General features: G+C 38.0%; 1 protein-coding gene across 8 annotated transcripts in view; it reads right to left on the reverse strand.

The window, feature by feature from the left end:
- Positions 1-24,653, reverse strand: part of GPHN (gephyrin) — a 287,559-nt gene that overhangs the window by 102,540 nt on the left and 160,366 nt on the right. For 6 of the 8 annotated variants that reach the window (XM_074149777.1, XM_074149781.1, XM_074149778.1 and 3 more), the window contains exons 5-6: positions 6,420-6,514; positions 2,121-2,187 (exon numbers count right to left, since the gene is read on the reverse strand). In XM_074149777.1, the coding sequence (XP_074005878.1) occupies positions 2,121-2,187; positions 6,420-6,514 (162 nt within the window). Of the gene's footprint in view, positions 1-2,120; positions 2,188-6,419; positions 6,515-22,738; positions 22,778-24,653 lie in introns of all 8 variants that reach the window. The other 2 variants (XM_074149780.1, XM_074149774.1) reach the window with 1 other exon arrangement.

Genomic DNA, 24,653 nt, shown 5'->3' on the forward strand with positions numbered 1-24,653 from the left:
TAACTCTATCCCTACAGGCATATTAGCTTCAAGTCATTCCTACTGTGTTCCTTCAAAATTAGAGAACAATTCATAAAGGTTTCCATAATTATACTTTTATATAATTATATCCTTTTTTATTCATGGACTTATCCTGTATACTGTAAGAATCACAAACTACATGGAATTCATGATAATTTTATGTAACTCAAAGTTTTTTTCATAAATAATCTATTTTTCAATCCTCTCCTTTCTCTATGATCTTAAAAACAATTGGAAACCTTATGTTATGTGGCTGGAGAAAGCAAAAATGCAGACACCATGTAACTGTTCTTGTTCCATAATGGGCATACACATACATAGCTAACTCTGCTGCTAAAATATGCTAGTATTTCATCAAATGAAAGAGGAACCTAAGGATGTCACACAGTGCAGGCTCCTGCTCAGATCAAGGTCAGTGTGAAATTCAGACAGGTTTCTTTTGTTCAGTAAAGTCTTGAAAAAATCCAAGAACAGAGACTTCACAAATCTTCTTGACAATTACCCTCGAAGTGATTTTTTTTTTTTCTTTTCTCTTTATCCAGCTGGAAGCTACTCTCTTCAATTTATAACTACTGTCTCTCATTCTTCTTGCAGGCACCTCAATAATGTCATTTAAGCAGAATGCATATAAATAATAAATTATTGGAAAATGATGGCAGGGTCAGAAGACTGAATTGAGGAACCTGGTCTAGTAGGAGGTATCTCTGCCCATGGCAGGGGGGTTGGAACTCGATGATCTTTAAGGTCCCTTCCAACTCTAACCATTCTAGGATTCTATGTACATACATATGACTTCCCACTCATAAGTGGAAGACTTTCAAGTAGGTATATTCCTGCCCCACCATCCTCCAATGCTTGTTGCATGTTTTGAAGGCTTTCAAACTTTTCAATTACAGACTCTCTCTCATTAGATTTTCTAAAAAGGCTCGAAGGAATGGCAGAATCATAGAAGGGCTGAGTCCATGAACTGAAACACACAGACAATGTACCTGAAAACCTGGCTGCTTAAGATAATGGTATTCAAAACATTTCCTCTTCAACTTCCAGGTGACAGCCCACATAAACATTCTTTATTTATCTCCAGACATAAGTCTTTCAAGCAACAGTGACTTCAGGGCTGTGCTGCCAAACACATTAGTACTGTCTCCTCTGTGATCAGGTACTACTGGTTCAGAAGACGCTCATAAACCACCAGGTATGCATTTGTTAGAGGCCAGAGGTAAAGATATTTTTTAACAAGGCCACTGACATAGTCTGAGCCTGGAGAAGTACATTCTCGTGATGGATGGGGGATCTACTTTGGCAGCTTTGTATCAGGTTGTACAGCCCACTATTCGCTTAGCATTATTTATGTGGAGAAGGCTGCTTTTCTGGATCTATCAGCCAACTGCACAGAAAGAGTGAGCACTGGAAAGATCCAGCCTTACTAACACAAACACACACACACACACACACACACACACACACACAAAAATCCTCCTGATGTTTAATTGTGTTTCTCTCAGCTCTACCATCAGGCTTTATGTTTCTATTAATGCTTGCTTTCTGACTTCCCTGTCAAAACTGAGTAAAATGCAGGAAGAAAAAAAATGTCTAAAGGGTGAAAACTCTGATACTCATAACCAAAAGATTTAAAAAATCCTCAAACTCTTAAGAATTATGTTCCTTTTTTTACCTCTTTACCAAAAATTGGGAATAGTCTTCATACTCTATGAAGTTCTACCACACACTAGGCCTTCCTATTACTTCTGTGTGAAAAAGAATTCTTTCTTGGAAGTTGTAGGCAACACAGGGATGAGGTACAAGCTGACCAGAGAGGAAGGAGGAAGTGTAAGAGACCATTAGACTCTTCATTTGCTCTGCCTACTACAGTGAGGGCTCTCTTGCATCACATGTAATTCTGTCCTGGTCACACAGTACTTTCAATCAGATGGGAACTGTATCACCCCCAACTGAGAGTGATGGTGTGTTCAGTTATATGAATATGCATTTCAATTCACTTTTGTAAAATTTGTTGTAGTGGGTACTTTCTACGTTCAGAACAAAGGGAGGTACTCATCACGGGTCCTCAGTAGCAGATCAGTAAGAACATTTCTTACCTGTGACCCTTTCTTGCTACCTGGCAGATTAATTATGAGAGTTTTCCCTCTGATTCCACACACAGGTCTGAAAAGAAAGAAACCCAGAGTGAATATTCTTGCATGCAACCTTCTCCAGTGTAGAAACAAGAACAGAGCATTTAAGATAAATTCTATTATTTATCAGAATTTAAGCTCAATTTCCAACATCTAAAAAGATTTGCTGATTATGTTCTCATATAACAGGTCAGCAGAAGCTGAGCTGACAGAGCCTAACATTTAATTGATAGCATAAACATTGGCTAGATTTCCATCTTTTTAGATCTGTATAGGTTCCTTCATACTATTATTTACTTCCATCCACATAGTCCCTATTTGCTCATACACATAGTTCCTTTGTAATGTAATTGATGGTGTCAAACACTATTTCCCTTGCCAGGTAAAAATAATAAGTCATGCTGGTTGCATTAATTCTAATATGTCGTCTTTTTTTTTTTTTTAAAGATGCAACATAAGAAAAGCACAGAGGGAAGTAATTCTCAAGTGAAAATTGCACTTAAGCAATTCATATCCAATTCTTCCTAACAGTCTTTCCTTCCCCCTCAAAAAGAGACGAAACCAACTATCAAAGATGGAAGATTTGATTTTATTTTTTGTTTTTAGGGAACTCCTTTGGTCTTGATGCAGGGCTGAACTTAGATACCCAAGCATTGAATGCTTTCTGTTGTTCAGAGTTTGTCTCTTCCTCCTTTTAGCTAAATATTTTTAAAGAAAAAAATTTAAAATTACTGGATTTTGGTTTGAGGTTGTAAAGAGTGTCTCCTGCTTTTCTCCACTGTTTGTGAAATTAGTGGTGAAACCCCAGGGCTGGGATACAGGGATAAGAAAAAAGTAAAAGGATGAAACCAAACCATAAAGATACAGAGCTACAGCTGAAAGAAATTGTGTAACAATCTCTTTATCAAACAAAAACATGAGCCATAAGTGAAGACACAATAGACAAAAAAAAAAAATTTCTTGATAGGGCATTACCAAAAATTTTGAGCCATAGGACAGAGTTTGTGGGGCTGCCCACTCCCCTGGATTTCTTCTTATAGAAATAATTCTCAGTGATGAATGTCATTTATTGGTATCATGGCATTTTCTAGCAGGGCAGCAAGTATTCTAGTCACAGTTGTCATAATGCTCAAAATTAAATAGCACAGAGACTGTTTTTGTGCCACAAAACGAACTTCTGACATCACAGTCAAGCCAGTCCAAAGAGAAGTCTTTTCAACCAGCAGCCTGAATCACAGAATCACAGAATGATAATGGTTGGAAGGGACCTTTGGAGGTCATCTAGTCGAACACCCCTACCAGAGTAGGTTCACCTAGAGCAGGTTGCACAGGCTGGCATCCACGTGGGTTTTGAATGTCTCCAGAGAAGGATACTCCACCACCTCTCTGGGCAGCCTGTTCCAGTGCTCTGCCACCCTCAAAGTAAAGAAGTTCCTCATGTTTAGATGGAACTTCCTATGTTCAAGTTTGTGCCCATTACCTCTTGTCCTGTCACTAGGCACCACTGAAAAAAGACTGGTCCTATCCTCCTGACACCCACCCGTTAAGTATTTATAGGCATTGATCAGATCCCCCCTCAGCCTTCTCTTCTCCAGACTACGAAGATGCAAGTCCCTCAGCCTTTCCTCGTAAGAGAGATGTTATAGGCCCCTGATCATCTTTGTAGCCCTTTGTAGTACCCTCTCCAGTAGTTCCCTGTCCTTCTTGGACTGCGGGGCCCAGAACTGGACACAGTACTCCAAATGCAGAGTATTTTCCGACTCCTATTCTGTCTGACAGAATATTGTCTGACTCCTGGCCTCTGTTTTCCCATATTCACTTCTTGCACACTGTATAACCTCAGTTAAGAAAGAATTCCAGGTAGCTGAGGAACGCTGTACTGCGACACAAAGATGAAGAGCCTGAGTAAAAGAAATATGCTCATTTACTCTTGTTGCAGTAGTCAAATGTGCAGACTACAAACTCAATCCAGCAAATCCCATGCATGGGATACAGTTTATGACAGATTCAAAATAAAAGAAATAGGAATTATCCACACACGAATTAAAATGAGGTGGAATTGTATTTGGCAGATAGCTCCTTTAATGATCTTCTCCTCGGTTCTTTTATTCTGCTTTAAATAATTTTAAGCTAAACGATCAGTTCAAGCAACCAATAATAAAAAAGGACTAAACCAGCAGCCATTCTCCTGAAAGCTACAAGATTCAGCTGCCAATAATGACATCTTGTAGCTCAAGCCAGAAATGGAGCTGCCAAAAATTTCTCAAGAGAGCATGCAAAAGTAAGTAAAAGCACCTAAGAGCTGCTTGAAACACTTTCAGGAAACACATAAAAAGGTCTATGATGCTCTAAGATACTTCCTGCTAGATCTTGGGACTGAATCCAAACTATGAGAGTCTCACTGCCCCTCATTTGCCCATAAGTATCTGTGAATCCAGTCTACAAAATAACTCACCATTTCTTAATGCTGGCCCATAGTCAGGAAGACAGCCTGTAACTTACAACAATTTTTAAAAGTTCATGTGATAAAATTCAACACGATTGACCTAACATTTCCAAACCTGCAGGTGATTTTACTGAAGTGTCAGCTTAATGTTGCATAATGGAACTTCTGTTTTTGTTTTTTTAAGAAGTCAGATAAATTACATGCTAAAGTATCCATCAGAACTTTATTTCAAAATTAAGTCAATGAGAGGTAAGCTTAGGATGTGACATTTAATGTTACATACTTTGAAAAACTAGTATCTACACTTCTCAAACTGTGTATCTAAAATTAGTGTATATTTTTGACTTCTCTTAATGTGTGCCTTAGTTCTCATTGTAAGGGGGGATAACAACACTACCATAATGTACAGAATTTTCTGTGAAAATATATTCACAATTTGTGTCTTGGAATAACAAATGATGTAAGAAAAAATGGACTTTCGCATGCTAATAAATTTTAGGCCTGAAGTAAAGGCCTGAATTCTTAAAAGACCTAATTTGATTGGATGCATAATCTTTGTAATGTTATCTCCCATCATTGTTGTCAATTATTACTGAAAGTGGATGTAGTTTAAGGGACATTTTCTTCCTATACATACAGAAGACTAAGGTTGCAATCCATTACTACTATTACAACATCCTTTCTGCTATCCTGATCACACCACATCCTAAATCAAACTTGGATGGTCATCTAAATGGCTATCTTTTCTTGATCAGAAACAGAACAGTTAAATTAACCTTTTCTCTCCTTATGGTAGCATTCTGTTATCCTTTCCCTTCAGATAAACACAAAACTATGACATAAAAAATGATATCAGATAAAAACTTGCTAATTTGGACAGAATCTGAAGGTGTTAACTTTTTTATGTTGCCCTTTCAGATATGTGATACGTGATATGAAAAGTTTTAAAATACTCTATCGAATCACTAAACCCCTCATTGAAATGTCCTTTAAAAACACAAGTATATGAATACAAAGTTGCAGATTTGAAAGTTCCTTCTTCACTTCTTATATTATTATTTTCTTGTTATATCCCCATTATGCAATGAGAAATCAAAATCAGTGACAGTCATTGTTTCTTATTTACCTTGAAATAATGTGCAAACACAAGCTAACTTATGAAAGGTATTCATATTACTAAGTCTATCTTGGGTAAAATGAGATAAACTGAAGGAATAAAATAAAAATCAACTCCAAAAAGAAACCAGATAACAAGAGGATAACAAGAGATATAACTATAAAAAAGAAATACCAACAGGCAGAGGAACAGGTACTAATTGTTTAGTAGGAAATACCAAACTCCAGGATTTAAAGTACTGTATTTGAAAGCATGTGACAAAATACCATCTAACTTACTCAGAGAGCGTTTGCTGATACTGCAATAAAAGCAGTATCAAAACAATACACTTGTACTTATCAAGGGGTTTTTTTTGTGAAACAAAACATTTTTAGTAGTCAATGAACAACACAGAAGAATTCTTCACTCATCAGCGAAATGCCACAGCTCTCGATGAAAAGACAGCTGTTTAACAGCATGCATCAATATTACAAATAAACTGGCACAAAAAATGAAGGAGGATCCACTGTCTAATGGAGACAACAAAGGGAATTAAACGAGATAATGCAATTACCATTCCTGGAATTTGGCCACTTCTCTCAAGTTAAGACTTCTAGTCTTGATAAGAATGGCACTTGTCAGTTATTTCTGTATAGTCATTTCATGACTGTTTATTTCTAAGGAAATAGTCCACCTCATATTTTGAAGGAAATAGTCTTACCTAGAGAGCATGCCCAGAGGAGTAACATTAAGTGATCCCATCAGCATTGCCAGGGCCATCCCTGGAGCTTCTCGCTCTATTACTTCTTTAGTGGCCTGCAAGCAAAGATTAAATAGCAAAGTGAGTGAAGAAGTACAAGGACAAGAAAAATATGAAACCAGCTAAAATTTGGGTAAGAATATCTCCTTTTTTTATTTCTGCCAAGAGACGTCCTTGCTAAATTCTCAACACTGAACTATGTTAAAGAATTTTCTCTTTGTTGTGTAAAATAGGGAAAGACAACGAGTTGGGAAAAAGCACTGTCAGCTGTACTGTAAAGACTCCTACAGAAAATATTAAAAGTCAGGACTATATATATAGGAAATGTTAACCAACACTACATAAATAACAACAACTCCCTCAAACATAAAGGAAAGAATATTTGGGTATAAGCAAAGAAAAGACCAAATGTAACTGCCTTGTTTTCCTCATCAATCTTGTGCATTTTCCCGTGGATATTTTCCCAGGCATGAGAAGGGTGAATCGGTCTGCACAGAAGACAGAAGGAAAAAAAAAACTTGCAAAGGGAAGCCCATGTAGCAGGCAGGCAGGAAAATAGTAAAATGGTAATGATAATGGCCAGAGGCTGAGGCCTTCCCTTTTGATCATGTCAGCAAAACAGCAGTTCAAAATAGACGGGTGGCTTTTATTCACAAGCGGTCCATATGCAATGGGCATCGAGAAGCCTGGAAGCAGAGTCTGAAAATTGTTGCCTTTTTAGTCCTTTCTCTACACAGGGAATCAGATTGAAAATTTTTTTTTTGGGACGGGCACAACCGTGCATTCTTACTTCCTAACACAAATTTTCTCAAACACACAATCCATCCAGTCTCCCAACCTCTAACTTTAGTTAAAATATAACACCTCAAAGGCAGGTTACAGCCCTACCCTTTCTTTATTTCCCTCACAGTAGTTGCTGTTCAGTGGTTCATCTTGTTTCATGTTCTGAAACAAGATTTAAAGTTATTTGGCAGAACTAAAATGTTAGCAATACTCAAAAAACTGAAATTTATTGTAAAACATCCAGCCAAACTACAACACTTCGATGGTACAGCTATCAAAACAGAAATAGAAAAGCACATCTTAACTATAAGACATTCTGAATAAGCTAAATTTTCTTGGCAGTTTGATATAGCAAAAGAACAAAATGGAAGAAAACCAGACAGATTATTCTGTGGGAAAGATTAAATTATAAATCATATCCTTGTAATTCTGTAAGATCCTAGTTTACAAATAGAATAGCAAAGTCATAGAGAAAGAAAACAACAGAATTAACCCAATGGCATCCCTATGAGAAGGATCCAGGAGTCCTCTACTAGCTAAAACACTTAAAGGAAGCAATAAATAAAACCAAAAAGGAATATCCCTGAACAGTACAGATATTCAAGTGGTCATATTCTCAAACTTTGCCACTAACAGTAAACATGTTTTAAAGGAATAAATCAGTATCAGAAGACATTAGGCACAGCTACCAAGTAAACCTTCAGATCTTCTATTAATAAGCAAACTTGGTATGTGCTCAGTTATGGGAAGCAAGAACTTTGGTTTATACAAAACCAAGCAATTTTAATTCAGTAGCTGACACCACAGCCTCTTTTATATCAAGCACAGCATGTTGGTTTTAGTATCTGCTATTCCCTGGTCAGAAACAGAAAAGGCATATAAATACAACCCAGTGTCTGCATTTCAACACAGGGGAAATGAGAAGGAGCACGCTAGGAATAATGTAGACAAAACTCAAAACTCTCCACTGAGACAGATTGCCTAAGATACCTGCTGAGGTATTAAATTATCAAATCACATAAAAAACTCTTAAGACTATCCACAGACCTGATGATTTTTGTATTATAGTAGAAAAAGGCACTGCAGTGGTGAAGGGACACTTTGCTGACAATGAAAAAGTTGGTGAAACATGGAATTCTCTGTGTGTGCGTACACAGTAAGTCTGTATTTATGCATTTTTTCAGCTAATACCATGCTTCAAAGACAGTCAAAACCAGTTTTAAAATAAAGTGCATTTTGAGATTTCTTTTTTGCCCTTGAGCACTTTGAAGATATCATTAGTTAAAATTCTAAAGAGGCTTCAAAAGTAGTACAAGATGCAAAAGATTTCCATAAACAATGATCCTGCAGCTCAGGGAGTCCTTCAATGAAATTCAAGTCCATTCTCCAACTTCACAAGAAAAATGACCTTCACAAAATGTCACTGCTAGCAGGCAACGTGATTATTAAAAATGTATAGACTAAGCAAGAAAATCTGAAAGGGCAGAAAGTCCAAACAGCAGTACAGCCCTCAATAGAAGTTTCTAAAAATACTTGTTTCAAAATATATATGCTTATATTTATTACTGCAGGCAGACTTCCACAAACAGGGGAATGTTTCCTGGTTTCATATTTGCAGCCTGACTGGATGGATGCAACCAAAAAAGGCTGCTGCTAAGTAAACAACTTTTACAGTGACATCTGCTCTTGAAATCAACCACTGGAAAGTCCACTCTTGGGATGTCCTCAAATAACACCACTTAAAATGTGCAGTGTACAGGAACTGAAATCACCATCACGCTGGGAAGCACACTCTTAATTAGCTATACGTATATGAATGAATATAGCGGTGCTGCAGTGATCTGAAGATACTTTGTGTCTATCTGTAACTACTCTTTGTTTCACCTAACAATGTACCGAAGTGCCAGGTTTTCTAATACTTATTTCAGGTTTGAAGGAAGGTGGGAGAGAGATGGCAAAACTAGACTTTCAACTGTGTCCAGCTCAGGACTTAACTGTCTGGTACCAACACCTACCTGCATGCAAACTGCTAAAGAATTAGCAACTCGGCACCTTCACGTTTTACCAGCACTTTAGCAAGCCTGAATTAAGATTGTTAAACTGTTCCATGGGTAATTTTTTCTTAATATTCTCACCATCAGCCAGCTTTCGCCTGCTGCAGGGGGCCATACTGTTGGCACAAAATGAATCACTAATCAAGGCTGTTGCCCCTGGCTCTCTTACAACAGCGATGACGACACTACTACGTGGGCAGAAGCAGGACAAAACGATGAGATTTCATTCAGAGCTGTCACACTGATGCCTTCATCAGGACTGAAGCTGTACACCGATTTCTCAAACCTGAAGCTGATGACTATATAAATTTGCATAAAATACCAAAATGACAGCAAGGAAGTATACCCACTTTCTCCCACATAAGGTGGTAGTGCAAAGAAGACAGATGCATACGAAGTGGAGGTGGAAGACAGGGGTTCCACAGCAGCGGAAGCACTCGAAGGTGAAAGCAAGAGTTTAGGAGAGAGACAGGAAGGCCAGTCTGGAGGTTGCAAAGAAAGGAGAGGTTTGTAGTTTAGATGGGAGAAAGGAAAGTGGGAAGAAGGAAGCCTAAGTAGAAAGGAAGAGTTGCTGAGAGGAACCCTGCAGCAGGATTGTCTGAAGGGCAGAGATGAGAAGAGCGAGGGCAAGTGAATGAAGTGAGTGGGATGGAAATAAGACTGCACAAGGTGGCTTGGATGGACAATACGTGAAGGAGAAATTCAGGAGAAGCAAAAAGGAAGACAGGACATGATAGAAGTGTCAGGCTGTGGGGGGACCAGGGAGAGAGACAATGGGACAGAAATAAAACAGCAGTTTCTACTCCAGAGAGAAGTACAGACTGACAATTAAATAATTATTTCATGGAACTATTCAGGAGAATAGACTCAGTCTCATAGACAATTACTAACAATGTCTATGAGAGCAGTTCTTAAATTTCATTGCTATATGAATAAACACCATTTATTTTAAAACACATTTTTGATTGTTTTCAAAGTGCCTTTTTATTGGAGCTAGGGCATTATGTTCCCAAATCAAGTGATGTATTTTTAGATATCTTTGACGTAGTTGTGGTTGCTTAACAGATGGCTCACTGCCAATTGGTTTCACAGAGTTCTCTGCTGCTTCACTGCCTTTCTTTGCCTCCAAATAAATTAAGTTAGTTCAATTCCTAACCTGTGGAAGCCCTCCCAGGCAGCTTCTGGAGGATATACCCACTGCAGCCCGATTTAAAAGACCTAGGACTACTCCTCTTCAAATGCTCAGAAACTCCTTATCTTTGTCTTTCACATCTTAAGCATAGTAAAGTTTGACCTCTTAATAGCAAGCAATGATCTGAGACATTTCATAGACTCTTCAGCAGTTTTGGGATGGTAATATAGTTTTATCTCTTCAACTAAAATGCAAATATGAGACTGGAAAGTCATAATAAATTTGATTAAATTAAGATGACTGAGACTGCCTCTGTTGAAAACATTATTTCAGCTGAAAAAGTTAAAATCTATGACTCTGTATAGCATATCCTAAAGCTATTTATGTAAATTAATGGACACATTTGCAGATAATTTATATTTAACAGACTACAGAATTTGCATAGATAAAATTTTATTACCTATTTGAGGTTTCCATTGAAAGCAGAAGTCTTGGAAGGGCCTCACCAACTAAATACCTATATACCCTCTGCAACAGAGCTCACAGACCACAGTCAAAACTCAGAAGACCGGACAAAGAACTACAGAGACAGATCAGTCAAATACGAAATAAAAATGTCAGTCAGGTCTGTCAATCAGTTATGTAAGAAGTGTATACTTTAGGAACAAAACCTGCATCTCTCAGCTTGGATATGAGATACCTTCTTCAAGATTATTCGGTATACCTCTGCTGGAGTGAACACGTGTACCTGTAATTTCTATTCACAAGTCAGCTATTTCAGCTTATTCTCTACTTCCCTACTCTTATTTTGCAGGGAAGAAAATAGAGCTTACACGGAGCACAGCTGATCAGAGCTTCTCGCCTAAAAATCACTTATCTATTTCTTCTCCTAGTACAATAAGAAATACAGATTGCAGCAGTTGGTTTCTTTCAATACACTGAAAAGTTTTTGGATAAGAATCAGCTTTCAGTCACTCATTCTCACAACCATATTCTTCCTTGAATTTTTCTTATTCCCTGCCCTCAATAACCTGTTTGATGATATTCTCTGTCTTTTTTATGGATGGATGGCTTGACCAGAACCATGCTCTCTGATGTTCTCCAAAATCAAATTTCTTTGGCTAATTGCTCAGTTAATTTGACAAAAGGATAAAACCTATCACATTTCCTGTTGCTGCAAAGCAACCAAAGTCAAGCAGGTTTGTGAAAGTCTTACAATTTGTCATCAAAGTTAATAACTTTCTAACAATATAGCGGCTCTAACACATCATTGGGGTGCTGCTGCCAGAGATACACCATGCAATGTATCTTTCACATGTATGCATTTATGATTATCATTGAATTCTCAATGTCAAATTAGTTGTTACAGATCCATGTGAGTCAAGAATGGCCTGCATCCAGAGGGCTTCTGGACAGGGTGGATCCCAGAAGTAGGTATTTTCTGTCATTCTAGAGCTTTTAACAGATTCATACCCACACCAACAAATCTGGCCATGTGCACCTTAAAAGTAATAGCCTGACAGTCATCCCTTCCTCAACAATAAGCTATTCATGAGAACTAATGTTGTGGGCCTGTAAAAACCCATGAAGTGTTTCATAGTCGCAGAGTTGTGGAGAATAACTGATGTAAGGCTAAACTAAGCACCAATCGCTATGCTTGGGCTCAGAAGAAGGACTGGTGTTGGCTAGGCAGACACTAGGCTAGCGCTGCCCCTGACGCGTGTGTTTATTCCTCCTCATGAAGTGACCACCCAGGCTTCTGTCAATTTTACTGTACAGTAGGAAACTCAGCCTGAGTCAGAGAAGTCTCCATTTTGATGTTCCTGTTAGGTCTTTTTGATGTTAAATGCTGCTGCCAGGCTTTTATAGAATTATTTTGCATAAAATAAAACAAAACAAAACATGTCTAAACATAGTAGGGTGACTTACTCTACTGCCTTTCCCTCTTATCAATGGTGAGCTCGGTACATATTTTTCCAGTAACTGACCTAATAATGTTCTTTTTCTTCTTCTTCTCCCAACGCAAATCTACAAACAGCTAAAGGTGGATGAAACCTTGATTAATGTAGCCAACTAAAAATGAACTCTACAAACTGGTGTATCTGCATGCATCAATAACGCATTTCCACTGACAATAATTCTGCGGCCCAAGAATACTGATTTGAAATTTGCTTGCGCTCTCAGCATATCCACAGTGACTCTACTGCCACCAAGATCCCAAATACCACAGGATGACCCTACAGAATTTATCTGGCTGAGGAACAAAAGCGTCACAGTAATAACTGCGGTTAGGTTAGATTAGATTGAATACAGACTCCATTTTCTCTGTTTCTCCCCATATCCGGGATTCCCACTGCCTGCAACTTGCCCCCTCCAAATCACCTCATTTTCTTCACTGGGATCCATTGTACCACCCTACCTAACGCCGATAGCATGAGACCCAGAGGCCAGGAGCTAATTCAATGTCCTCCTTGTTAATAAAACAATATTAGCAAACGATTCTATCAGTACAATTCCACTGTGTATATGACCAGAGAAAGCAACTGGCTGGTAGAGGTATCTCTGACAATACTCAATGAGTTATGCACGACCAAGCCATGAATATATTTAACTTTTAATAGTTCGACTCCAACGATAGTTATTTTTGTAAACAAAGAAATACCTAAATGTATATTAGTTACTAAAGATTCTAGTATTTATTGTAACTTTCCTTAAACAACCTTGTTTTCTTCAACTGAAATCAAACTAATCAAAAGATTTACTTTATAACAGTTTCATTCTTACAGCTTTCTTTTTGGGAAAATGCTTCACATTTTTATACACAATAAAGAAGCTGAAAATTTAAATGAATATATTAGAGAAATCAACACTGTGGAATTTGTAACTTGTTCCTGCACCTCAGTAGGTTTGTATCTTAAGTTTTGAGCTAAACCTGGTTGCATATGATTTCCACAAACTTCATAGATCAGTGATATGCCTGCCCCATTTGTGTAATAGAAATGTTAATGAAATTGGTGCATGTAGGCAACCAAACCATGTGCATCTTCCAAATATCACCTCTAATATGTATTAAGCGCTAATAATAATTTTGTAATCCTGACTGCTAAACAAGTTTTAAGAAAGTAAATGTGTATAAAATATTTATGCCAGACAAACGGATCTTTATTTTATGATACTGCCCACCCCTGTACGTTGTCATAAAACCATGAGAACAATCATTTTCAGAAACAATTAATTAAACAAAGAAATTGCTTACTAAATGCCTTTCTGCACTGCAAGGAAAACATTTAGGTTCTACGAAGTTGCCTGCTGCCTATCAGACGCAGTACACTACAGGCTGTACAATGATGTGTGTTAAGCCAGTGTCAAAAGGCAGACCACTTGCAAAGGGGGAGAGGTCAGGATGATTAGCTTGTTCACCCTCTTCTTCAGGTGCAAATTGCTGTGCTTTCCACTTCATCTAAGAATAAATCCCTTGCTGTTCAATAAAAGTAGTAGAGCCAAAGACTTGCTGGTAAAGATAGTGACACCGTTCTGCTATTACAAAAACACTGTTAAGACTTTATCTATAATGAATATATTTAAATTTATCTATTATAATATATTATTCTTTTAAGTCTTCCCTCAGTTACTTCGAACTGTTTTATATCTAATATAAAATATAAAAATCTACACAATCCATCACAACTTCTGCAAAATTCTTCAAAAATTGAAGAAGTGGAACAAAACCTGAGAAGTGAAAAATTTTGTTCTCTGCAAATCACAGAATCGTACAGCAGAAATGAGAGAAATGAATATCAATAAGAGTATCTACAATATCTCAATAGGAGTACCAATAAGAATTCTACCATTAATGCAACTGACAATGTCATGAGCTTTAACTAACAGTTTAAATTGGAGAGACATGGATTTGATCGATGGACCAACTGGTGGATAAGGAATTGGCTGGATGGCCACACTCAAAGAGTCGCAGTCAAAGGCTTGATGTCCAAGTGGCAGGCAGTGACGAGTGGTATTCTTCAGGGGTCAGTACTGGGACCAGTGCTGTTTAACATCTTTGTAGGCGACAGCGACAGTGGGATTGAGTGCACTGTCAGCAAGTTTGCTGACAACACCAAGATCGGTGGCATGGTCGACATGCTGGATGGAAGGGATGTCATCCAGAAGGACCTGGACAGGCTTGAGAGGCAGGCCCGTGTGAACCTCATGATGTTCAACAAGACCAAGTGCAAGAACCTTCATGTGGGTCAGTGCAATCCCAGGCACAAATAAAGGCTGGGCAGAGAACGGACTGAGAGCAGCCCTGAGGAGAAGGACTTGGGGATGTCGGTGCATGAGAAGCTCAGCATGACCCAGCAATGTGTGCTGGCAGCCCAGAAAGCCAACTATATCCTGGGCTGCATCAAAAGAAGCGCGGCCAGCAGGTCGAGGGAGGTGATTCTGCCCCTCTACTCCGATCCCACCTGGAATACTGTGGCCAGCTTTGGAATCCTCAGTTCAGGAAGGACATGGAACTGTTGGACACGGGTCAGATGAAGGCCACAAAGATGATAGGAGGGCTGGAGCACCTTTCTTATGAGGAATGGCTGAGAGAGTTGGGGTTGTTCAACTTGGAGAAAAGGAGGCTCCAGGGAGACCTTATAACGGCCTTCCAGTACCTGAAGAGGGCCCACAAGAGAGATAAGGAGGGACTCTTTATGAAGGAGTGTAGTGATACGATGAGTAGTTAACAGTTTTAAACTGAGAGAGGGTAGATTTGAATTAGATATTAGGAAGAAATTCTTTACTGTGAGTGTGGCGAAGCACTGGAACAGGTTGCCCAGAGAAGTTGTGGATGCCCCATCCCTGGAAGGCCAGGCTGGATGGGGCTTTGAGCAACCTGGTCTAGTGGGAGGTGTCCCTGCCCATGGCAGGGAGGGTTGGAACTTGATGATCTTTAATAAGGTCCTTTCCAACTCTAACCATTCTAGGATTCTATAATGACTAGGGAGCACTGTCTCATTAAAAAAATACTCTATATAGTGCTTCTGGTTATGCATACTATCTTCTAGACTACATACCTACACCAAAGGGGAATCACGATGCAGTTAGCTACATTTCATACAGAAGTAGTGCCAAAATTAGATTCTTTATACATAGGAGGGGAAAAACAGAAGTATATTAACTAGAACTACATAAGAGAAACAAACTTGTCACTTTTGCTTAGTTGTGATATTAGTATCACAGGAAAAGAATAGACTCTATTCTTGAGAGATACTCTTCAGTACACAAAGAATGAGACCACCAGGTAGAAATGTACACTGCTTTCTCTTAAGAACTGGCCTAATCTCTTGGGCAGTGAAAGAACCAAAAGTTTTTACTTGTAATTTCACTTCTCTAAATAAATAATTTTGCAATGCTTTAGCTCCAACACATTTGCTACTGAGATTGAGATGTGGAACTCTTTTGAGAATGTTGTCTGTTGTTTCCTATTATTTGCTACCTTCTGCCAAGAACAAATATTGCATATAAAATACTTGTACTTCCGAAACTCCAGTCAGCTTCTGCCACAGGCAAAGTAGCACTTCCAAACAATTTCAGATCTCAAATCATCAATGTTGAAGATGAAAAGAAAAATCCTTCCTAAAATACACTACAAAGGATGGACACTATAGAGAGACAATTTTTCAAGAATGTACCGTGTCAATTAAAGAATTACAAAAAAGTACGGTATTTTCTCTTAAAATTCCCTTACACGGTACCTTTACTACCCAAGTAAATAATAAAGTATGTCTAACAACAACAGCTTTAAAGTACTTCTGCTGTAACCTAAAAACTCATGGAAAAGATTCTTCAGTGAGATCCAGTGATGCAATTCATGTGTTCAGAGTCTGAACAGTTGTCGATTTAGGTACACGTGAATGATGCACTCATTGGAACTGAACAGATTTTGAAAGCCAAAGTGACCTACTGTGCCTTCTGTCAAACAATTTCCTATATAGGACTATTTAACTCCTGGCACAAAACACATTTCTTCCTTCAAGATTCTCATGAAAACAATTGGATGAAAAGGTTTCCCAAAGAAAAGATGTAAAGTACTTTGTTGAGATTGCTGCAGCACAGAACACTGAAATAGAAGACAGCAGAATTCCTAATCTACACCAAATGAAGAATATTAAATATATCAAGTTTACCTTTTCCTCTGGAATTTGATTTTACTATTTAATTAATGGTTTACAATACTTAATAATAATATTTAACAATATAACAAAATACAGTATATTTTCCCTTTATTTCACTGTTCCTAAGATCTTTTCTATACCCATTTCTGTATGCAAAACACCAGTTTCTTCCAGTTTTAGAAAACGTTACAGTATCTTTCATGCACTAGCTACAACCAGTTCAACCATTTATTGACACTCCTCAGCTGTGACAGAGTAATGCTTTCACATTAATGCCACTTTGCATTGTGTAGACTTACTTCCTAACTGCCCAACTCTTAACTTCGAAAGTCTGGAGTTCTTACAACGTAGACACCTTTTCATTAATATAGACATTGCAACAGAGGTATATAAGCACCTCCCCTCACATACACTTCTGCTCTGTTTGAAGCAGCAGACCACATTGTGCAGAAAAAACTTTTGCTTTTTAATAAAATCCACTCTGTGTCCAAACTTTTTCAGCAGATTGAAATTTATACTATCAGTGTGTAAAAGTGGAACACTGAGAAAAGTGGTAGCTTTTAACAACTGCTAAGACAGAGGATATTCTTAGATAGGCACAGGGAACAAGTTCGCTGTTCCTCTGTGTACTTGAAACGTTCACAGGACTGGACTCTTGCAATAAACACTAAGTGGCTTACTCCTGCAGCAATGGTAGTGGTTCAGAGAACAGCAACTACAAACATCATAGCTCAGCAGATTAACTTAAATAAAAAATCAGACAGCAGTATTTCTATATAAGGTACATAGACAATGAAAGACAGTAATTCAGAATAACATAGAAAGGAAATCATATGCACCTAAGGTGAGCTGCCTGATACTATGTGTCTGATTAAATGAGTTAAATTTTAAAAAATCCCCATTAAAAAAAAAAAGTTAACAAGGAAAAGAAACAAAGACACAAATATTTCTGGGGGAAATATTAAACTGTCTTAACAATGTGACAAGCTGTTAACTGAGAAAAACCCACAAGTTCCAACTAGGTTAGTAAATCCATCTTTGTTATGCTTAAAAAAGCCAGAGACTCCCTCTTGCTCGCAAAGAGTGAGGATGAGTTAATAGCAGCCTCTCATTAAGATACTGCAAACAAAAACCCTAGGAGACAAAGGCATGTAAAAGAACTCTCTGCCTTTCTCTGTTATTCTCATGCCAGGAACTACCAATATTGAAGAGCAGAAATCAGTAAAACTTGCATGAATTGTAGAAGAGTTGGAAAGAGACCACAGTTATAGGCCTTACTGTTCATGGATTAATTCTGTGTGCCACTGCATATGTAAGGACTGTTTAGTTTAAAGGAAAGAACTGGCCTGCTTGCAGAACGAAGTGGCAATAACCCAATCGTTTTTCACTCTTGAAAAGGGAGCTGTAACCAAAAAACTCAGGCAAAAAAAATGGTGCCATGTGTAGGTTTCATTCAGCTTTAAAATCTGCAAAATCTGCCACTTGAGCGATGTACATGGTTGCAACACTACACAAAATAAAGCTTATTTCATAATGTCCATCTACAGTCTATTTGCAAAAAGATTAGAAGAAAAGCCTAATTAAGGTGTACAAATATTTCATGAAAGCAAACAGCAAGGGTGGAAAAGGTTATTTAGTGTTGCTATGATGTACTATGGGAGCAGTAAAGGACTAATCAAACAAAAGTTTAGGTGCAGTCTCAGATAAAATTTCTGAACGATAAAACTCCCAAGTGAAGTGAAAGAAGCTCCAACAAATTCAAAATCTAAAATCTGGCTCAGCAAAAAACCAGAAAAACGTACTGGGGGGAACAATTCTGTGACAGTCATTGAAGGATGGATGACTGGGTCCTCTTCCATGCATAAACTCAGTGAATATATCAGTTTAATTTACTAAGGATATTCACTAACTATAAGTCATGGATATTATTTTAACAAGGAATCAGTTAAAACTGTATTATAACCATGTAAACACCTTTTCCTAGCCTGTACTCTAAATGACATTTTAAGAAAAGGGAACCCAGAGGATGGAGTGTTTAAATCTCACCAAATATATGCAACAGAATAAGCGAAAAAATCCTGGGTTACAAATTGTGATGCTCAGAAATAATCGTGTAGAAATAGTACCATCTTGCTTTTTACATCTGCTTTGTGTATCTATCTCCTCATTTTTCTCTCTACCAAAAGCTATTTACACACTAAGTAAAGAGGTAGCAGTAGACGCTGAAACTTACTCAGTATCAATACACCTTCAGCAAATTCTTACACGAGTTATGACAGCAAAAGCCTTCACCAGTGATGACAATGCATGAACCAAAAGGCATAGGTTATTTAGCATAACACTTATCATCTGAGGCATTCTTGTCTAAAACTAAAGAATTAGTTTTTTTCAAACTAAATCTAGAAGCAAGATATAGACATAATAAAATCTGAATTCCAAGTTGATATTAGTCACTGTCAGACAAAGTATTCTTAGAAGAATGGAAAACTTCAACTGAAACCGAAAGCAGCAATTAAATAGATCAGGGCAGTGGAACACCTTCTGGAAATCACAAGCTTAACAAAATAATTATATACCTGTCTTTTTGAGAGCAAAAGACCTGTATTAGTTAGGAATTTGTTTTCTTTTCAGAAACGACTGAAGAAATCAGCTGCTTAGATGCTACAATACTGACTATCATCAGAAATTACACCTTTGGAAAGCAGAGAAGAATAAGGACAGTAAACTGTAAAAATTTTAACGGAATTTAAATACTGCATTGAAGCGAGAAGAGGATATATGGAAAACACTCTCCTGACAAATAATTTGTAAGGTTTAGACATAGCAAATCAGGAAATGACTATAAGAAATGTAACAAGCTTTTTTATTAGAGATAACAAGGAAGGAAGAGAGTCTAACATGAGGAAACAGAAATGAGATACAATTAGGCTGATAACAGGAAATTTAATTATCCTGAAATGGGAAGCTCTATAAGCTGCAAAGACTTGTAACTCTTCACGACTGTTCCAGAAGCTAATTTTTTGTTGAAAAGTGGACTGGATAAACTATAGAATACCTTAATAAAAACAAAACAAAAACCTAACAAAAAGATCCATAAAAAAAAAAAAAAAAAGAAAAAAGAAAAAAAGACAAAATAATGTTGTAGTTCATTCCAGTAGTTCCAGGGATTCAATAGATAAGATGTTATTCCCATGGCTTTGTGTGCAAATTTTTCATTGTTTCTTTAATCATATTTTGACTCATTTATAGGACAAAAAGTGGAATGTATTCTTTCAACTTAAAATAGATTTAACCTATTAAAATATTTTTACTATAACTTGATCACTGCAGATGGAAAAATTATTTACCTGGATATTTTCAGTGAAGCCACCTGAGACAGCACTGCATCAATTCTCCAGTAGGTATTATTTTCCAACAAGAAAAGTACATACATACAAGAAAAAGCATTGTGTTTATTTTCCTTCAGTTTCAGATGCTTTTGCACATTTTGTTTAAATTTTATATAATCTGCATATCATCTGAAAACCAGTTGTTTTGCTGTGGTAATATTATTTTTTTTAAAAACTGTATTAAAATAACTAAAATGGTATCTGGAAAAATGACTTATGGTTCTTGGGATAAGTGAGCTCTAGCAGCATCCTGCAGCGCTAGAGCAAATATTCCTCCTTCCTTCCAGCACCTGATGTCACTTCTCAAACAACAGTTTAGGGAAGCAGAAAAGTAACACTGGGAGTTAAAGCTCGGAAAAACAGAATTGCCACCAAAATCTGTTCTTGTCACCAGACCCCTCAACAGCACGAAGCTGGTGGGAAGTGTGATACTGCCAGCCGACTGTCTTTAAGAGTTCGCAAAGTTGTGAAAAAAAATACGCCTGGCAGAGCAGGGGAGAGTTGGAAAGGCTGAGAAGAGAGAGGACAGGGGAGCCTAGGAGACCGATGGGATTAAAGGCGGATGTTCATGTCTCCGGTTCCTTGGAGGAGAATACAAGTTTACTGGATTTCTAGAGGTTACTGCAAAGACTGGGATAAAGTTCCTACTGGCTTGGAACGTTGCTTGCTGTACTGGGAGCTATTCTCTACAGGGACAAGCTGGTGTTGGGAGCATGAAAGCAAGGTGCTCTCCCACAGTGTCTCTCTCCAATTCCACAGCTGGTCTCGCACGGGTGAAAGAGGCTACTGATTGACAGGATGCTGTCCTGCCTGTACAGTTACACATCATTTTGCATATTTAGGGTAACTCTGAATATAGGAAAAGTAGTAATATTATATCTGGAGGGATTAAAAGCTGAAGTTAAAAGAATATTACACACAATTACTTAAAGTGTAGGAAGAATTTATTACAAAATTATGACAGGGTTCATTATGACAGAATATTCTGTCCAGTTCCTAGTTGGTACTGGATTCAAAAGCGTAATTAAAGCCACAAACATTCATAATAAGCTAGAAACTGTGGCAGACCTAGGAAAAGGGAGCTCTAGCGAGTTGAATTAAAAGAAAAGAGGCAGGAAATCCTGCTTCTTACTCTAAGCTGTGACAGTGATTTATTCACTTAGTATGAACCTTAGAGATGTCAGCAAGTCCTTGTTCTTAATCTGAGAGTGACAAAAGATTTCTGTAAACTGGCAAATGACCATTCTCCCAGTACACAAAGTAGGAAGAAGCAACTAGGACACACTGCAGTTTGCTAATACTGTAGTGATCCGATGGCTTTTTTAGATTAGCTGTAACCTTGTTTTTTAAGTTGAGACCTGTAAAATTTCCTACTTAGCTCCTTTGATCCACTGTATTTACTGAACACAGCTCTACGTTCAAACCTTACAATCTGTTGCTGAGGCTCAGATAAGATTTTTTTTTCTCCCTTGTTATTACCTACCTTCCATGGACTCTGAGAATTACCATAGGTAATAGTGACGTGTTTTAGTACTTAATTACAACTGAATTTAATACTAAATACAGTATTACCAAACAGTAATACACCTATCAAATAAAGTGATGGAAGCAAAGACTAAATACAATTTAGCTTTTTTTCCTTTTTTTTTGGTAAGGAGGGAAAGAGTTTTGAGCAGTTCTATGAAAAAGCTGGACACTGGTACTGAGATCAGTTTTTGGCCGGTATGTTGAACTGAATCAGATCATGAAGGAGCCAGACAATTTTTCCTTACAATTCCTCTTAATTTTTTCAGACTGGTGCATATTTAGAAATAAAATCTAGGCAGGTGGGCAGGACAATATGATAGAACGGCCAGGCACAAAAGCAAGTGGACAGGACAGCAAAAGAGCAAGTATCAGTGAGTAAGCAGACTCAAAGAGCAGCGAGGGAACACTGTAATCAAGAAGCAGGTGAAAAGGCAGGAGGAAAATGCCAGACATTCAGCAAGTCGATAAAGCAGTACCAAACAGCAGGTGTGCCAAGCAGCAGAAGGGCAATTCCGCAAAGTCAGCAGATGCACTCAGCAGGAAGGTGATGCCAGGCACTCGGAGCGGGAGACAGGGCAGCAGAAGGCCAATGCCCATGTGCAATCAGATCGAAAGGACAATAAGGAGGCGATACATGCCGTTCAACAGATGGACATGGCAGTAGGTAGTCAGTGTCAAGCAATTAGCTGGTCAAGAGGTGATGCCAGACAGTCAGGCAAAGGGCCAAGATTTCAGGAGGACAAGGCCAGACAGCCAGCAGGTAGAGAGAATAAAAGAGAGTTGCAAATGCCAGGCAGTCCCCGGACAGGCAAGGCAGTAAAAGACCAAAGCCCATGAATAATCAGACGCAACTGTCAGCAAGGACAAAACATACTGCCAACCGATTGACAGGGCAGCAGGGTGGCAGTGCTTTTTCAGTAACTTAGGATACCATGAGTGAAACAGTTTCAAGAATCTAGATGCTCACCCTCTGGTAATATCATTAGATCAGAGTGAACCATGAAAACCCACAGGAGAATAGCACACAAATGGAAACAGCAGATGAGTCTGACCCTAGCACTTGGGGAGGCCATGGGACCTTCCTATAAAACAAAAATATGAGAATCCACAAGAAAATCAAACAAAAGGGAAAAATGTGTCTAAAAACTGTTTCTGATGATGATTAAAAAAGCAAAAAAATACTAGCAAAGAATTAGTTCAGAAATGATTGGGTGGGATTGAAGATGTTGCTTACCCCTCTCTGGAGCCCACATAATGGGAATGTTGGGAATTTCTGCAGCAGAAAAACAGAAGAGAAAAGGGATTTCTGACTCCCAGTTCAAGGAAAGCATGTCAATTTAGGTCTGGGTAACCTCTTTGGGCAAAAAATAAGAACTCAACTGAATCTTTGCCCATCCCCAGATACATGCCTTTACTGAGGTTTGCAAAAAATTTAAGAAGCCCACATCACTTTCATCTCATGACATCCCACCCTTATTCCCCGCAACCACACTTACCTCTAGCACAAGGTGTGTAAGAGGGGAAAGGGGATGATCTTGTGAGCTCATTCTCATATCCACTGCAAAATAGCTTGTGAAGATGAACAGGAGTACCCATTAGCCACTGCTGGCCATTTGTGAGATAAACTGAACAAGTCATTAACTGTTACTCATCACTAGTGTAGGCTGGTGTTTGAATATGGCTTTGAAACACCCACACTCTAATGAGAAGAATTAGTCTCATGAGTCTTGTGGGGCAACCCTCTTTTATGGCAGGAGTTGCAAAAGTACAAAACTTATCAACACCTTTTTTTTTACCTCGAATCTCTTCTCTTTAACTTAAGCACTCTGTTCTTTAACATGGTTGGTTTTTTAAATAAATCAAACCATGTTTCAGAAATCGTAGCTTCTGCTCTACTTCAGAAACACGTCATGAACTCTGGAATGTAAGAACTGAGAAAATCCCAGCAGTAATAAAGTTCAGTAATTTAACTCATCTGTCATTTCAGTCATGAGTCTTTTTAATCAGTAAGTACCTTCCTAGTAACTAAAAGTCAACCAACCAGGAATCAAACTTCACTATTTCTGTCCTCTTAGAAGTCCATATTGCATGTGTACTTATCTGCCTGCACGTTAACTTCTTACTGGTAACACTGAAAACCTACATCTCACTGATAAGGCAATAATATTCAACAAGAATCCAACTCTTCTCTTGCGAACTGTAGAGAACCTTACACACAATAAAGGAATCATTAATTCTGCTGTGCGCTACTGAATTAGCATTTGGAAAGGTCACAGAAACAGAACCCATAACAATTTGCCATGTATACTCATATGCAACAAAGCTTTTAAGGAATACAGTACTAATAGGCTAGGCTGAGGGAACATTATTTATACTGATCCTCTCGGTATCAGCCACTCATTCTCCTTCTAGCTGAGCAAGGCACAGGAATAATAGAGGCTAATATAACTTCAAATTTAGAAACTGGGGTCATGGAATAGGAATTTCTTCCACATCCAAACTTTCCTGTATCAAACACTACTATTCGGGCTTAGAACAGAACGACAAGAAATTTAGGCAGAGGAGACCAAGTGATTTCCACTGTATGATTAGTAATGGCATAAACCATCCAGGAATAGCATACACTGACGGAACCAGAGTAGATATTAATACTATAGAGTACGAGGTACTTAGAGCATGCATTGGCAGCTTTATCAAATCCTGTGATTATGTGGCCAGCAGCAGCTACAGTTAGCTGCACCACATCAAGAACAAAATTGCTAGCACCTTCTCTCCAACAGGAGATCTTTCAAGGCTCAATGAAAATGAACTATGACAAACTGATCTCAGCAAACCATAAGAAAATGTTTATTTGTGAAAGAAAAGACAGACTTTTTAAATCTAGTGAAAGTTCAAATGTCAATAATAAATAACCAACAGTAGATTATGCACCTCACTATTATTTTGGTTATTCTCATTACAAAATAATTGGGAAAAAGAATATATGCACAAAGCAACAAGAATTTAGATCATATCTATGAGTGGTCTAAATTAAGGTTAAAAAGTAATTATTTTCTTGTCCCTAATTGATAAGACTTTCATGCCTGAGTGTGACAATAGTAATTTTGGTTTTCTTTTCTAGTATTAAAGCATCACTGCTCCACGTGGTA

The sequence above is a fragment of the Numenius arquata genome, chromosome 6 (genome assembly GCF_964106895.1).
Source record: "Numenius arquata chromosome 6, bNumArq3.hap1.1, whole genome shotgun sequence".
Lineage (NCBI taxonomy): Eukaryota > Metazoa > Chordata > Aves > Charadriiformes > Scolopacidae > Numenius > Numenius arquata.